Consider the following 17,303-nt stretch of genomic DNA (forward strand, 5'->3'; position numbering starts at 1 on the left):
TTGGTGAAAACCTAGCAATATACTCTTTTTGACAAGCAAGGGGAGCTGGGCTCTATGACAAAGCACGGTAAGCCCAAGAAGTTTTCTAGTGCAAGAAATATAAATTTCACTTTATTGTCTGGAGCTTTTTAAGTGCATTCGGTAATGATGAAAGGTGACAAAGTGATGTTCCCAGGTGTCTAAGTTCTGTTTGCAAAATAGTACAGCAAAGATGCTAGCAGTTCCTGAAGTAAAGTGAAGTTAAGGTTTACGAGGTTCCTACTTCATTTCTGTGATCTGACATGGGAAACAAAATGGGAAAAAGTGTGTACGGGTAAGAAGGACATTCAGTTTCTGCATCCTTGCCTTGCAAGACTGAAACTGCAAGGTCTGATTATTAGGGCATTTTGGCAATGTGGACCTGCAACTTCAAAGGAGCCTGCAAAAACTTCCCTCAAATAGAACAACGAACACTTCTCTTCTGTAGCAGTGTGAACCATAACCGATTCAGAGTCTATAAGAGGTAAAACTCTTTTTTTCCCTTTAGGGCTGAGAACATCAGACTGTAGTTTTATGGCTGTGGAGGTATTTACCTTTTTAGGGCTTGAGGCTCCAAGTTTTAAGATGCAAGGATTCACAGTGTAGTGACACATTTTCTTTATAAATGGAAAACACTGATTTACTTGAAATGCCATCATATTATGCTATAGAACCAATGAATCCTTTGTCTATCCTCTCTAATTTTTGTACCTCGCTATTAAGGCAACACAGCTATTTTATTTATGGTGTTTTTCCATCTATTTCCGAGTGATTCTTCTTTGATCTTGTGATAATTGCAGGAAGCATCGCTTTTTGCCAAAATGAGAAACACGCTTGAGGTAGTCACTGGAAAACACCATGTTACTCCATCCGTATGACAGTCATAGGACAATTTCACAAAACAAACAAATGTTTACCAGCAGGGCAGTGGCTTCATCCCTAGGTTATATGCAGCTCATTGATCCGAAAAACTAAAACAACTTTTGAACTCTCTACTTGATGGTTTCTTGGCTGATCTTTGCTCACAAACATGAAGTCAGGGAGACTAAAGTTCTTCAGGGGATGTCTGAAGGTGCTGGCACGTGGCAGGCAGAGTCTTCTGGAACTGTGATTTCCTCAGAACTGGAAGCAGGGCTGTGACAGCACACAGCTAGATCCAATTTTTTGGTTTATGTTTGTTTACAACTGATGTTACCTCTTGCATTGATGTGACTTGTCTCACCAAGGGTAAGACTGGCTGAACAACAGAAAGAATTAATTAAAGAAGTTTAGCAGTTTACACAATTCAGTGTTACTAAGCTCAGGTTAGGCTTTATCACAGAGAGGCTGTTAAGGGAGAGGAGGTAACACCTTTTTCTCCTGCTAGTTTGTGTGTCAGATATTTAAGATATTCAGGGAATAAAGATTTTTGAGTCTATACTTGTAAGGGGATTGCAGCTGAGCAAAGACAGTATTTAGAGAAGGAAACAGCTCACTGGATTAAAGATAAAATATAAACAGATTCCAGAAAAGAAAACTGTTTAGCTTTTTGTATATAACAAGGCATTCCTAGAACAGGACATATCCTTTATTTAACAACCCTCTTTCTCTTCTGGACTATAAAAACATTCTTTGCGTTCCAGATAATGTTCACAAATGTTACGTGCCACATGCGTTATTACTCACTTAGTGACCATCAGTTTTTCATGTCCTTTCCCTTGCATACATCTTTCTCTATCACATTTGTCACTGTTGCTTAATTTTTATAATAATAGTATTCTGTATCACATAAACATTTACTGGTTTTCAAATAGAAAAAGCCTGACAACACAATGCCTATATATTTCTGTCTTTGGAAAACAATCTTAACCTACTGTTTGCTCTGTATTGCCATCATAGGCTCATGGTATCAGAATTTTGCCCTGCAGAAGAGACCGAAAGCGGTCATGAAGTCTTACTTCATCATTTAAATTAGTATCCTCCAACCTTCATCCATTATTATTCTCTATATTCCATGGTGGTGGACTGAAAAAACTGACAAGGCAACAAAGTTTTTTGCAATTGTGAATATTGCCTATGAATCATTTAGAGCCTGTGGATTTCTTAATGTGCTCCTACCTGGTGTTGCATCTTGTACAGAAGGGGAGTGGGGAGACTAATCTAGGTCCCTAACATGCAGCCTGTAAGAGTAAGGGTTGCTTGGTTTTCCTGTGAGAATAACTAACACCTAGAAACTTTCACTGTGATAGTTTAGAGGGGACATGCTCTGGTGTTTTACCAAGAGGTAGGGCAGACACGGGCAGCTGATGTGATGGTTGCCTTACCTACACTCCTAATGAGGAAAAATAGTGAGTGCCTTTTCTCCCATCAAACTCTGTACCAAGAAAACTAAGGTGTCCTGCAAGGAGTGAAGGCAAATATTGCCCTCTTGTTGCAAACATGTTGGAAATCTTCTGTGAAGTTTGCAGTAAGAGAAGAGGCTGCTTTCTCTCCTCTTTGAAAGCTAATTGTTTTAACAAGCAGAGTGGCAGAATGTCCTCATCAGGAGGATGCTATTGATACTCCTCTGCTATTGTCTGCTGGCTGCCTACTAATTACTTGAATTCAGGAAATGAAACGCACCCTTCAGTTACGTCTCCAGTAACAAGTTCTCGCTGCACAAAAGGGGCCTCTTGTGAAACTGTTCTCATTGCCAACAATAGAGGAATTGTTCTTTACAATAATGAAAGAATTGCTGTCCACTTCTGATTAGAAATAATTAATGGAACAGACTGCTGCGCTGTGCAGAGTCACTTGGCTAAGCTATTAGAGAAGAAGCTTGGCAGAAAACTCTCCAGAAGGGCTGTGCAAAGACATCGGATCTGATTCCTCTCTTAGTCTGCAGGATGCCTGAACAGCAATTTGTCATAATCTGCAGGACAGGCAAGGGGAAAAACTGACTGTACTGTGACTCCAGGGTGACACCATCACTCGGTGTATACTGGTAGAGTGTTAATCTCATATTTACTGCCACTCTTCGTAGGAGAGCTGCTGAGTTTTGTGAGTTGTAGTTGCTGGTGCATTAAAAGAATTTCCTTGCTCTGTGGAGACCAGCAGAGGATTCAGGAAAGTTACTGAAAATTGTATTTGCAGTGACAGATTGAAATTGTCTTGTATTAATTAGTCTGGTCTATTCTAGAACTGTGAGACATTTGTGATTATTGATTTCAGTTCTTGCAGAGTTCAAAGGCTTCCGAAGGGAAGGGGCTTAGAATATGAGTTTTACTGATTAGGCTTCCAGCTTAGCAGCTTGGGAGAAAGAAAAAGTTGCTGAGGAACCGTAAGCTTGTTTATGTACCAAAAAATCTGTCGTGGTCCTTCCTCTCAAGTTACGGAATAAACGTGACAGGTATGAGCAGATCTCTGTCAAAGCTCATTTCCCACACAGTCCTAGGTTGGCTAATAATCACTGACCTAATACATTCAAATTAATCGTTGAATCATGTGAAAATATACAGCGCTGCCTGAAGAAAGAGGTCCTGCTTGGCCCTGCAAGATGGATCAACCAGATACAGTTCCCTGGAGTAGCTCATCCGTGTAGAGATAGGTTAACAGCTTGTCCATATTTATACTCCAAAGTATGCCAAGGTAGAGAATAAAGAAATATTCTTCCTGTCTTCTAGGGTGAATACTTCTCAGCTTTCAAGCAGGCTTCCCGTCGGGAGGATGACATTGCTATTGTGACCTGTGGGATGAGAGTCCTGTTCCAAGATGGCACTAGCCGAGTGGAAGAGATAAAACTCAGCTATGGAGGAATGGCTCCTACAACCGTCCTGGCACTAAAAACTTGCCGGGAGCTCACTGGCAGGTAGGAATTCTTCTGTGATAGAAAGGCTGCCTAATGGAACAGTGCTGATTTTTACAGGAGCAGTTCAAATACCCTAAATCCTCTCTAACAGTACACAGAAGGAGAAAGGGGAAGTGTAGCTACACTTCTGCAGCGGTCTGTGTTTTATGTGATGCCTTGCTTCCTCCAGTGCTCCTTACCCCAAAGATCCATATGAGTCTCTCATTCAGAGAGCCATTTCCTTGCTAAATTCACTCCTCTGTTGAAGCGGGCAGAAGCTAGATGTAGGCATGACCTACAAAACTGATTTTCTTTCAAACTGGACTGAGAAATCTGTGCTCTTATCATTTAATAGCTTCGCCACATCTTTAGAAAAGATGACGTGAGCCCAAGACGAAAGCAAAGCTGACACATGTGCTATAACCAGAGATAGAACAGGTGGCTGTTGCTTGAGAGCTTGTGGGGCTGCCACGTCAGGAGAGTTAGGCTGCCCTGGTGATATTTAGGGCTGAGCAAGGGCTCTGTGTCACCTTTGTTCCCTTGCAGAGACTGGAATGAGAAGCTGCTGCAGGATGCCTGCCGCTTACTGGCAGGTGAGATGGATCTGTCTCCTTCTGCACCTGGTGGGATGGTGGATTTCCGACGCACGCTCACGCTCAGCTTCTTCTTCAAGTTCTACCTGACGGTCCTTCAGAAACTGAGCAAGGATCACAATGGCACTGTGAGTACTGCTAGGGAAGGCGGATTTGGGGAAGGAGGACCTGTTTGTGCTGTGTTGGTGGGAAAGGGATGGGGAGGGTTCAGATTCAAGCAGAGTCGTACCTGATAACGAACTCCATGTTGCAATAGCTGCCGGAGCACTCTGCTCCTTACCTGCATGACAGTGACTAGCTGTATCTTCCCACTTGCTTCCTCGTGGCATCCCCACCTTGCTGTGGAAGGATGCTGATCCGTTGGGTTCACAGGAAGATTCCTGGACTTCTCCCCTTCATTGCATTACAGCTGCTCTCGTGGATCTGTGGCTGTTCTTTGCACAGAGCCTGAGCCCTGTTTGCCTTTTACCCAGTAAAAGATGAATTGTCTTCACTGGAGGATGGAGAATGGAGAATATCCTGGGCTACTGGGGAACGTGAGAAAGGGACTGGCAGGGAAGATGATTGTTCTTTAATATGTCTCTGGCAGAACAATCTGTGTGAGCCCGTCCCCTCCAACTACATCAGTGCTACAGAGCTGTTTCACAAAGATCCCATTGCAAATGCCCAGCTCTTCCAAGTAAGTAGCAGTACCTGCATGATGTAGATCCAGGCTTTTCTGTAGCTCAAACTGCTTCTTTTCTTATTGTCTCCCTCAGTATGGGCAATACATGAACTTATATAATGCCATTCCTGAGGCTTGTATTTGGGTCTCAGTCCCTTCCTTGCTTTACGATACAATGTTCTTTCCTGTCATTGCCCAAGACTGTTCCTGACGTGTACAGCTTCATAAAAGTTGCTGTAGGTAGCATTTCCTCCTGCTGCCAGCTCCATATCCAAACTGAAATCACCCTTCTGCTTTCCCCAGTTACAGCCTGCCTTTCTTTGCATCTCTCAGGCTTCAGATTCAGGATATATCATCTTATTTCTCCGTTAATGACCTGTTCTCTTCAGCTTTGAGAGGGGAAGCTAGCTTCAGAACTTGAACCTTTAATGCAAGCTGTCACATCAAACCCTTCTCTTCCATAGCAGTTTCAAAAACCAAATCCCTTTCACTTCGTTCTCTACAGCCCCCTCTGTGTGGTCACTCCATCTTGTTTACCTTCCTTTCCCACAGGACTGAGCCCCCATCCCATTCCCCATCTCACTAGAACGTCTCACGGTGCCTTTTGCTCTCCCATCAATGCTTCTGTTCCCTGCACGATAAGCAGTAGTAGTCAGTCATTTGTTTTACTCTAGGAAGTGCCCAAGGGGCAGGCAGTTGAAGATATGGTGGGCCGGCCTTTGATGCACGTTTCAGCAGCCAAACAAGCATGCGGCGAAGCTGTTTACTGCGATGACATCCCTCACTATGAGAATGAGCTGTATCTAACGCTGGTGACCAGCACCAAAGCTCACGCCAAGATCCTGTAAGTGTTGCTTCTGAGTTTCAGATGTTGGAAGCATCCAGTGCCTGGTGGCTTAGAAAACATTGATCTGTCAAGTTGCAGGTGAGGGAAAGGTTTTTGCATTAGTGGGAACTCCAGTTCGTCGCACATTGTTACATGGAGGCGAGCTGTATGTGTTACAGCTGCCTTGCAAGTCTGCGTCAGTAGGAATATGAGGGAATTAACACCAAACTCGGAGCTTTGCTGAAGCACAAAGCCCTCACCCCTAGGCAACCTTCTTGCATGTCCCATCTCTTATACTCAAGCACGCAGGATTAAAAAGGAGCAGGGTAGGAGAGCACCACAATGTCTGAGGAGATGTCATTTTAATCACTAACCAGAACATGCACCTTGAACATGCTCTTTCCTATCTGCCTAAAAATTTAGGTTGTAACATGCAGTTCCGCCACAGCACACCTCCTGGTGTGTGTACTGTCTTCTGGTTTTTGCTTTGCACGGTGCTTGCTTCCACTGGCTATGATCAAGCCCTCTGCATAACAGTCCCATGTGAATTAGCTTCAGCTATTAGATGTAGACCTCTTTGCGCTTGGCTGTAGCAAGGTGGATAGGTCAGTATTTGGAAGTGCAGCTGTCTCTGAAAACACCTTGTCCATGCAGGGCGTGACTGATGCATAATTTACAACAACAGTGACTAACCAACTCTAAAACACCTATCCTGGCAGGTAATGCCATCTACATTCTCGTATGAGTTTTAATGCTGTTATATTGCAGGACTGACTGCCCCCCACGATCCCTAATTGTTCTTATATTGTGGTGGCTCTGCCCTCAACCACTTTGCTGTGGGACGCTCTGTTCCTTAGGCAATACGTCCTGCCCATTTAGGCTTCCTGTCCAGAGGTTTCCCCACAGTGGTCTAACATGGGACAGGCAGCGTGGTGGTCATGGATGCACAGATGTAGTAGTCAACTCCTGGGTTATGAAAGAAATTGCTCTGTCGCCATAGTTAAATCTTAGGTATTGCAACATGGTCATTGATGAGTGCTGCAAACGCATAAGCACTGTTACTACAACCAGTGCAGATGGGGCAATAGAGAAAGTATCAGATTTATGCCTCTGACCACAATATGCGGTATTTTCTAGAGGTGGCTGTACACGTTCTCTTGCATTTGCGCTGTGCATTCCCATTTCAAGCTGTGAGCCTGTATTGTTCTGTAGAGGAAGTAGTAGAATATTTCATCAGGTGACAGAAGTATCTCAGCCTATGATTTTGGTGGTCTAAATATTGGCTCTGAAAACTTACGTTTCACCTGAGTCGGATTTTGACCATCAAGTGTAAATTAGAAATCATCTGCATCTGTATTTCTAACTAAAGGAAACTGCAGGGGATTGTTTCTGAGGCATTACTGCAGAAGCACGGGAAAGTGAACTTCCCAAAGAAAAATAGTGTTGTCTTCAGCTCCTGCTGTCTAAGAGTTCATGTGGGAAAGTTCATTCGTACATTTAATGTCTTTCTAAAAAAGTCTGTAGCTCACTGGGATGCACAAACAGCTACTTTCAGGCACAGTTTGTATCGGAGTTTCAGGAATCTAAACAAGCATGCTGAAAATATTGCAGCAATTTACAGAAGACAATAAATCATTCAGTTAGCAGAAACAAAGCCACAGCTTTTCTATTCGCAATGGTTCCCTTGTAAAGCAATTACACAGCCAATGTACAAAATATTGCAAAAGGAGCTTGGAAGTCTTTTGTAATACATTTTCTTATGAAGTGCTCCATATACAAATTTAAATTATATTGCACTTTTCTAGTTACTTTCTGTCCTGTTTGTTCACTTAGTTTTAAATCTGTATACGATTCAAGGCGTTTTGGTTAGATACCTCTTTTGCTGATTACTGAAGAAAGCCTTTCATGAAGCTTTTTGTATTTTGGAGCGCCATTTCTTTTGCATCCTTTTAAATACCCGGCAGCTTCCTTGTGATTGATACTCAACAACTTCTCCCTGACTCACAGCCACATTTTTCTCCCCTTCTGTCTGTGTCTGCAGTAAAATTTCTTGTTTATCACTAGGCAGGGAGGAATCTTGCCTTCACAGAATCATGGCAGCTAAGACGACAGTGGAGGCATATCATCACTAACACCAATCTGTCTTTGGTAAAGGGTGTCAAGGGATCTTTAGTACATGTGGCGATTCGATTAAGTTCAGATATATCTTGGGGAAAAGATGTATGATACTGTATAGTCTAAAGAAGCAGACTGGTGATCAAACTGACAGTCAGGATTCAGATTATCATATAGATCCCAAACGATTTTAGTCTAATATGTTGCCCTTTCTGCCTTGGTCTCACGTGATAGTCATGTAACAAACTCCTTCCTTTCGCATAGCCAGACTTCAGGGAATCAGGCCTCAAAATGTATTGGTATCTCATAAGCGCTGACAAAAAGAAAAATGAGAAATAATAACACTGCCTCTCCTCCTTTCTTTCTTCAGTTCTGTAGATGCATCTGAAGCCCAGAGTGTTCCTGGGTTTGTGTGTTTTGTCTCCGCCAAGGATGTTCCTGGCAGTAACATCACTGGCATCGCTAATGATGAGACTGTCTTTGCCAAGGATGTGGTATGTTGTTAAAAATAGCCTTTTTCAATCACACTGCTCAGGAGATAAGATTGCTCATATCGTCCAGTGAATTCCTCTACCTTACGCAGAGATAAATCCTAACTGCGCTGGAGTCAATAGAAATCTTGGTGCCAAATTCAATAAGGTCTGAGTCCCTTTGCCCTGTGCCCCTCTCCTCTGCGTTACCTGCGCTATTCTCCTCTAAGCTGCAGGCCACTGGAACAGGCTCACTCCCTCGGTTACTGTCCAAAGCTTTTTGCGATCCTTTTCCCTTGACTGATTTTAAATAGACTGGTCTGAACAAACAGATGAAAAACTGCACAAAAGGAATAGATGAAGAGAATTATCATGAGCCTCTCAGTTACTGCATACGTACGCACCAAATGATGGTGGGTCCTAATCTTGCCTCTAGGTCACTTGTATTGGCCATATCATCGGTGCAGTTCTTGCAGACACACAAGAACATTCCAGAAGAGCGGCTAAAGCTGTGAAGATTAAGTATGAAGAGCTCAAACCTATTGTCACAATTCAGGTAAGATGGCTCAGATCTGTTTCTGCAGTTAAGCTTGGAACCCCCTGATGCCTAGTTAACTTCTGTTCTCACACGTGGTTATTTAGCCACACGTTTTGTTAGTCTTCGTGGGTGCAGCAGGATATGGATAGAAGGAATGATTTGTATATTTAAATCTAAAGAGGACACACCTTTGATGTGGTACTGATTGGGAGTACGTTAACTTGTTCTGTGTTATTTAAAGCTAAAAGAAATAAACCAAACTCAGGTAGATATATTGTGCTCAGCACAAATTCATTTAAATTAACAAGGTTACTGTCAGCTACATTCTTACCCGCAGGTGCTTGCTTTCAATATTCTCTGGTATGACCCTGCTGGCTTCATTGGCATTAATTCATTCTCTGATGTATAACACTCAATAATAGGGTGTGAAAATGTCTCTTCTAGCTCTGTCACTGCACTGCTTCTCTGAGATCTCTGCTGATCACTTGTCTAGTTTCTAAGCTGATGAAATTAATTTTCAGGAGTTCACTCTCCACTGTGAACACTTCCACTGACTGTATGGACACAGCCCTTAAGTGGCTTTTCTCAAAGCTGAAGAAATTAATGTCAACAATTTGTGATCATTTCATGCTTTTTTTTTTTAACTAGAAGGCTTGTTGGCAAGATTTCCTTATGTGACAGTAAAAGCAAATGATAATATCTAATACAGCATTCACATCTAGAAATGAGAAAAAAAATGTATGAAGCCATTCTTATTGGGGAGAAATTAGGACTGTGGGATTCTAATTGATTTTTTTTTTAATGGTCAGTATTTCATACCATGTGTTTTGTAATGTGAATTGTATTCATGCAAATACAAAGAGTCTGTGCATTGTCTAGAACAGACATTGGTACTGTCATCTGTGGACAGTTTTTGGTTTGTTTGTATGATTTGTGGGTTCACAAACAACGTGTGAGAACTTTTCCCTTTCTGAGGCTTCTAGTTGTTTATTCAACCAGGGAAGATGAGAGTGGAGCCAAAATGTGCTGATTTTTTTTTTTTTTTTTTATTATTGTTGTTGTTTGATCATTCTGTGGGTTTTTTTCATTGTGGAAAGCTTCAGTTTTGGCAAAAGTGAAATGCGTTTGTAAAACTTCCCCGAGAAAGTTTATTGTATATTAGCTCAGAAGTGAACTATTTCTGCAGAAGCTCTCATCCCATCCGAGAGATTTAGTTTTCTCCTTCTGTCTCTTTTCTTTTTCTCTTTTTCTTTTTCTTTTTTCCTCCTTCTGGGTCACAGACTATAGTTAACGTAAGTTGTAAGTCATAGCTCTGGTGGCTGCAGACCTGGAGGTTCTGGGTCCGTAATGTAAAATGGGTCACAAGGAGCAATCCAGGATTGTCCAATTATGGTGTTTATTGTGAAATTGCTGTGTGGCCAGAAATTATTCTGTACTGCTTTAAGTCAAGTCACTTGGCTATTACCATAGTTACTGTCTGATAAGTTCTTGTGCTTTTTATCTTGGATATTTCTTCGTCTGTCAGAGGAAGCTTTTATTCCACTTCCACAAAAATGTTATTGTGTCATTATGTTTCCTAGGAAGCTATTGAGAAACAATCCTTTCTTAAGTCTATAAAGAGGATTAATAAGGGAGATGTGAAGAAAGGATTTGAAGAATCTGATCACATTTTGGAAGGTGAGAATGAGCATTAATAGTTTTTTTAAAATAGGATAGTTCGTGACAAAAGTCAAGCTATCCGCCTCCTTTTTATGCATATGATACTGAACTCATTAAAGTAAGGCTTGCAGGGCTAAATTAATTTCATATTAAGTTTCAACTAACTGTTTATATATGAATAGCTGGTGAAAGATTTAATTTTAGTTTCAAATAGACTTGGATGCTCCCAGCTGTGCCCCTTTAAACACTCTTCCAATGTAAGGACTCGTTTTTCTTAAGCAAATATTCTACAAAGTGGTTTTTTTTTTTTTTTTTTTTCTGAAACGTATCCATATAGGAGCCTTTCTCTGTCCAGACATAGTCTGGTCTGAATCTTATAGGCAGTCAATTTCCTTTAACCTGGTGTACGACTGTATCTTATGAAAATGGGACGTACATGCGTCTGAAAACCTGATCCACCAACACTGGTGGCTGTAGGTATCATGAAGAACATGGCACAGTTTCTCAACATGGATTGTTGGTCTGTCTTTGAGGATGAGGGTTTTTTTTGTGTGCTTCTTTGTTTCATTCAGCTGGAGTCTGCCAAGCAGGTTGTAGGGACATGGGTAAAAATAGCAATTATCAACAACTGTTTAAAACCTCTATGAGTTAGGAAGGGAGAGTGCCAGAGCTGTGAACTGGAATATTCTGTCAGACCCGTGTCATTGTTTGTTGTATGTATCACTGATCAGTAGCTCCTGAGAGGAAGAGTCTCAACCATCGGACCATAGGAGACCTATGTATTTATCGATAAGAGGGTGTTGCGTCCCTCTTACAGATCTGAGAGGGAAGTTAAATCGGTTACAGACACAAAGCCTGGTATGAAGGGATTATTCTAGAAGGTCACAGAGAAGCATGCTCCCCGTAACTCCCCCCTTCCCCCATGGGGAGTTATTTAACTGAAACACCCATTTCTACATCTGTCATTTGTTGTATTTTGGTACGTGTTGCTGAGACTTTCCTCTGCAGTCAGTGATTGGCACCGCCGCTTCAAAGGTGTCATAAACTATTGTTAACGGTTTCTTATAGTGTACTATACTATACAAAATGAAAATACTGTGCCAGGCAAGACGGAAATTGTTCTGAGCTAGAAGAATAGGTTATTTAAAAGGCTGCAATACTGTGTGAATGCCAGGCCAACCCCCTCGAGGAGACAAGCGAAAGGCCCCTGCTATGTACCAGAGTAGGCGTTGTCTCATGCAAATGTGCTTTTCTCACTGATGTACCTAATGAAGGCAGCTATTTTGTTGTTGCTGATTTGAATAAAAGGAAGAGAGGAACAGGATTTTGAGAACTGCTCTGAATATTAATTTTTGTGGCAGCTGAATAGAACAGGGCCATGACTGAGAAAGGATGTTGATTCTGACATTTAATAGTGTGTAGCATGACTGAAATTTGTACCTTCAGTACTGCCAGGTCAGGTGTCCCGGGGAGGAGCCACATGCAGTGACAGAGAGTTGATTCCCAGTTAGGTCATCTTAAGGCATTTTCGGTTTTTATTTTTGTTCTCCTGTTTCAAAGTCTGTAACCTTGTATTTGATCTGCTCGGCTAGACTATACTTGATTTATTTTTGTGCTTCATCTCGCTGGTGTTATCAGGGCAGTCTGAAAGGCACCAAACACTGCATCTTAAGGGATGCTGGCTCAATGGCATGGTGTGCAGGCTTGTTTTTGAAATGCCAGTCACTTGTGTTTCGGACTGAAGATTTCTAGAAAGTAAAAGGGGGGTGTGTCTCGGGTTTGTTTTTCTTTTTTTTTGTTTGTTTTTTTAAATGTCGAACCAGAAGTGTCAATTTTAGAGCTGCAGATACCCAGTGCTGGGCAGTGCAAAGGGTTGTCATTTAACACATGTCAAAAGGGCAGTAGCTTGCAGGCAGCACATGGTGGGAGACACCTTATAACACCGGGAACACCCTATCTTTGGGGCATTTCTTCCTGTTTTCTAGGAGAGATGTACCTTGGTGGGCAGGAGCATTTCTATCTGGAAACTCAGTGTACTGTAGCTGTGCCAAAGGGGGAAGATGGTGAGATGGAACTCTTTGTGTCGACCCAAAACCTAATGAAGACACAGGTACTATCTCATTGACCTGCTACCTAAAAGGCATTTGTTTCTCAGTTTCAGGTTGTTTTATAGTTGGTCCTGTCTTGTCTTGACTAAAAAAACCACATAGGCTTAGAGTTGGGTATGGGATCTAAAGTCCATATCCATCCTGCTGGTGTCCGGAATCTGCTTTCAGGTGACAGAGATGTTTCTGTTGGCAGCACATCTTTGTCACCAGGGTTTACATGCTTAACCCTTTATGGAGAGGGTGCCAGCTGGTCAGTAGGCATGGCTCTTGAACGACATGTCAGAAAGAGAGGTGGTGTAAACACTGACTATATATACCAACTCTGCCATCTTGTGAGGTAGGCTGCTGGCACTATGGGGTGTCTTTGGCCTGTTTACTGACTCACCGAGACTGCCCAGAGGTGAGGAGAGTGGACAGAGTGGTACGGACGTCAAACCTTGTGCTAAATGAGACCTATGTCTTGGTAACCTCTTCTCATGTCAGTCTCTTCCTGAATCTGGTGCTGTCTGCTGGAGCACCGAGTGCCTTCCCACCTCAGAGATGAAATACTGGGCTTATTGGTTCCAATTGCATCAAATCCAATCGCAGGACCAATAGGACGTGCAACGTAACAGATTGTTCGCGCTGTTGCAGCGGCTGCAGAAAGGCAACGTGCTGATATCCAGTTCTTAACACCAGCTCAGCTCTGTACATGTTCTGCTGTTCTGTTTTTCTTTAGGAGTTTGCTGCTAATGCATTGGGAGTCCCTTCGAATCGGGTTGTGGTTCGAGTAAAAAGAATGGGAGGAGGATTTGGAGGAAAAGAGACTAGGAATACTATTTTGACAACTGCAGTGGCTGTTGCAGCCTTCAAGTAAGTTTGGGTGTGGGGAACAGGCCTTTTTCCTTTCAGACTGTCCCAGCCTGCCATTTCTGGAGCACCATTTGCACTGGAGCACTTTCAAGACTCTTCATGTCTTGTTACTGTACGGCTTATAGCAAGCCTGGGATTTCCCAAAGGAGGTGTCTAATGGGCTCTTAGCTGGTGGGAGGAATAGAACCTGCTCAGAGGGACTAAGCTTATGCAGGAATGTCAGCTTTTAATAGGAAAGGGGCAAAACCCCCTTACGCTGCTGTTCCTTTGGTGCTCTCTGAAAACTCCCGTATCTCAAATTATCTGCCTCTGCACTTCACCCCAAGCCTTTTCAAAATCCAGCACTAGCCATGCTCATTGTTTTGTATAATAGAAGCATGAGAGTCCCTTCTGTGTTCAAAACTCTACTACACCAGCCTTGCACCAGTGTTTCTCTGCTCTTCTGCAAACTTTCTCTTTGGATTTTTCCCTAGGAAGGGTGGCAGGCCACTGAACAGAAACCCACCCTTTCCAAACCCCTAAAAGCTCAGGGAATGAACCTAGACTGTAACTATTTGTGAAGGTTGGAAGTGTGCTTCTGGTTTCTGGAGTTTTGATATGGGTTCATCATCTTTAACGGTGCAAGTTTCTGTGGTTGTGAGTGAACATGACCTCCGAGATGCCATTTGTGCACTGTGTGTAACACTGCCCTTCCCAATACTGCCCTTGTAGGTGAGGATGTACACTGCTGGCAATGCTAGATGGATCTTGCAACACGCCAGCAATTTGTTAAAATACCTTTGGAAGAGAACAGGCAAAATGAAGCTCCTGTACTTAAATCAGCTTTATTTTTCCTGTTCAGAGCAAACCACCTGCTTTCTCTAATTAATCAGTAATATAAACGCTTTTTTTTCTTTCCTTTATCTCTGCCAGCCAAACCACTGTTTTATATCCCAGAGGTTATGAAATAACATCTATGGCATTCCCTAGATATTTTTACAACCTGAAGAGAGGCACTGGGAAGGCAGAATTGTTAGAAAATGAAGTGCAACTCCTCCTCCCCTCCTTGTTTTCTTCCTTGGATAATAAATAAGCAAATAAAAAACAAGGTCAAATTGAAGGCTAGTTAGTACTTGACATAGCATTATTATGTAATTTATATGGCATTCTCTCATGCAAAGCCAAGAGAGTGCTTCAAGAAATAGTCTGGAAAACAGTGACTGCTCAGTTATTAGCATCTGTCTCTGTAAGAAACTATCTTTCGTTTTTAATATAAGAGTCTCCGCAAGAGTTTTCACAAACAGGTTCCAACTTCTAAGATCTTAATTTTTTTTTTACTCAATCTTGCCATTTTCATTAGAGGAAGATACAAAAATGAAGCAGTTTATGCCTAACTCCCCATTGCCACTTGGGAAAGAAAATGCTCACCAAAAAGAGGAGAGTCTTGCTCTGTAGGAACTGTATTGCGTGTTTCAGGCTTTGCCTGATAAATATATCTTTTAACAGAACTGGCCGCCCAGTAAGGTGCATGCTGGATCGAGATGAGGACATGCTGATAAGTGGTGGGAGACATCCCTTCCTGGGGAGGTACAAGGTATGCATGCATATGAAATGAATGCATGTTATCTCAGTGTTGTCACCTGAAACATCAGAGAGCAGTAAGATACTGTGAAAAAATTGCTGCTCTGGTTGTTTCCCTGCTGATCTCCCCTGCTGCAAATGGATCAGGTCAGCTGGGGTATAGCATTTTTCCTGTTAAAGTCCCGCGGAAGTTCTTTTGTCTCAGATGGTTTCCTTCGTGTGACCTTAGCATAAATACTTCCTTCTTCCTTGCAACCAAGACTTTGCCCCTGTTGACAACCATATTGCTCTTAGATGCTCCCCCATTTGTTTACTGTATCATACTACTGTTTGTTTTGTTAACTTCCTTTTTTCAATCCCCATCCAACTGCTTCTGCTTTTCAAAGCAAAAACCTGTTAAAGTTTTGTCCTGGTTGTGACAAGTGGACAGCACTTATTTTAGAAGAGTTCTCTGGAGCAAGATTAAGATGCACATGTGGACCCTTTACTGGGAAGCTTCCTCAGTGGCTGCCTGTGCTTGTCCCATGCTGCAGCAGAGGACAGTCAGCCTTTTGCCTGTATGAGGTCCATTCAGCTTTTGGAGGGAAGCACAGAGCAGAATATTTTGTAGAAAACCGATTACTGAGGAGACTCTCTTGACAGGTTGGTTTCATGAAGAATGGGAAGGTCAAGAGTCTGGAGGTGTCATACTACAGCAATGGGGGCAACTCTGTAGACCTCTCTTACGGTGTAAGTAAAGTTTTCTGATGGCTAACTAGGCGGAAGATGTTTCCCTGTGCAACCTTTTGATGACTTGAGAGGGTTGTTGTCTACAGCATTGCTTGCACATCCTGCTCTCTGACGTGACTGAAAACACACCTTGATGGGTTTTTGGAGCTTCTGCAACTGCTGTCTGAGCCAACTGACCTGCCTTGGCATATGCCACATAATTCTTATTGTTGCTGTAATAACTTGGATTAGGCAAAAGAGTCAAGAAAGTTTGCTTTGCATTACAGAGGGCTGTGATGGGAAACTTGTTGCACAATGCAAGATGACTGATAGTTCCCCAGCTTTGGGGAAAGCTAGTCCTTGGAATAAGAAACATCCAAGTCAATAGGCTGATCAGGGCAGCGTGCCTAAATCAACAAGCTTGTTAAGGACTGGCTAAAGCTAACACTGGGTTCACAAGAACTAAGGACAAGAATGGGCCTGAGTTCTGAGTTTGTCTCCAAGAATTTTTGTGCTCATGAGTAAAAAAATTCTCCTTTTCTGTCATGTGAGTGACCAACCCAATAGCCTACAGTCAGTCATATTTATTCTAGCTCCCTTTCTCTAGCCCACTGAATCTTTGATAATATTCTGAAAAAATGAATCCATTTCAGTAGGAGAGAACTGCAAGAACTGTCTACCAGAGCCACATTCGATGCTAGCGATGTGGTTGGTGCTGTGCAGAGCAGAATGGCAGACAAGTGTCTTTGCATAAACTGAGGGCCTGGTTGAGACTACGTCTATGTGAATTGTCTTTTTGACTGTGTCTGAATCAGGGGACTGGAAAGCACTCCATACTGAAATAAGGTTGGATGTGGATAATCTCCTCTCTGTGCTGCTGCTGGAGGGGAAATCTGGGAACACAAGCCAGAAAGAAGCTCTGGCCCTTTCCCAATTTGGACAATTAGTGGACAAAGATCTCAAATCTTGCAGTTTAGATGTAGCTATTGAAAGCTTTATTTCATATAGTTGCCCTTACTGCCATAGCCCAGCTGCTGAGTCACTTGATATCAGCAAGACTTCTTTTCCAGTAGTGGATTACTCAGTATAATTAAAAGAAGATTCTGGTTCTTCCAGGTGGGTAACAGCATTTAGTAGCAGTTTGGCTCAGCATGAGCCCAGGGCCAACAAAGGACTTGGAAGCTCAATCTATCCCAGGGTCATAAGTGTCAACAGAGAAGCGTGCTTATTGTCCTGTCCTTCAGGAGGATACCGCCTGACACTCCGTTGCAAATGGCAGGGAGTACTGGTTGCACCTCAGTGCTCATCCAGTTGTGTTGACTGCAGGGTGCAAGAGAAAGTGCTGGTTGTTGTAAATTAGCTTCAGAGCTTTCCAGCCTGGCTTTGG

At 42.6% G+C, this 17,303-nt stretch overlaps 1 protein-coding gene across 1 annotated transcript in view; it reads left to right on the forward strand.

The window, feature by feature from the left end:
* XDH (xanthine dehydrogenase) overlaps positions 1–17,303 on the forward strand; it is a 54,282-nt gene that overhangs the window by 22,208 nt on the left and 14,771 nt on the right. Inside the window, exons 14-24 of the mRNA XM_009816260.2 lie at positions 3,660–3,844; positions 4,370–4,544; positions 5,006–5,095; positions 5,755–5,924; positions 8,392–8,515; positions 8,928–9,047; positions 10,610–10,706; positions 12,674–12,798; positions 13,515–13,648; positions 15,134–15,221; positions 15,851–15,937. Of these exons, the coding sequence (XP_009814562.2) occupies positions 3,660–3,844; positions 4,370–4,544; positions 5,006–5,095; positions 5,755–5,924; positions 8,392–8,515; positions 8,928–9,047; positions 10,610–10,706; positions 12,674–12,798; positions 13,515–13,648; positions 15,134–15,221; positions 15,851–15,937 (1,395 nt within the window). The remainder of the gene's footprint in view (positions 1–3,659; positions 3,845–4,369; positions 4,545–5,005; positions 5,096–5,754; positions 5,925–8,391; positions 8,516–8,927; positions 9,048–10,609; positions 10,707–12,673; positions 12,799–13,514; positions 13,649–15,133; positions 15,222–15,850; positions 15,938–17,303) is intronic.

Source organism: Gavia stellata, chromosome 2, assembly GCF_030936135.1.
Source record: "Gavia stellata isolate bGavSte3 chromosome 2, bGavSte3.hap2, whole genome shotgun sequence".
Taxonomy (NCBI): domain Eukaryota; kingdom Metazoa; phylum Chordata; class Aves; order Gaviiformes; family Gaviidae; genus Gavia; species Gavia stellata.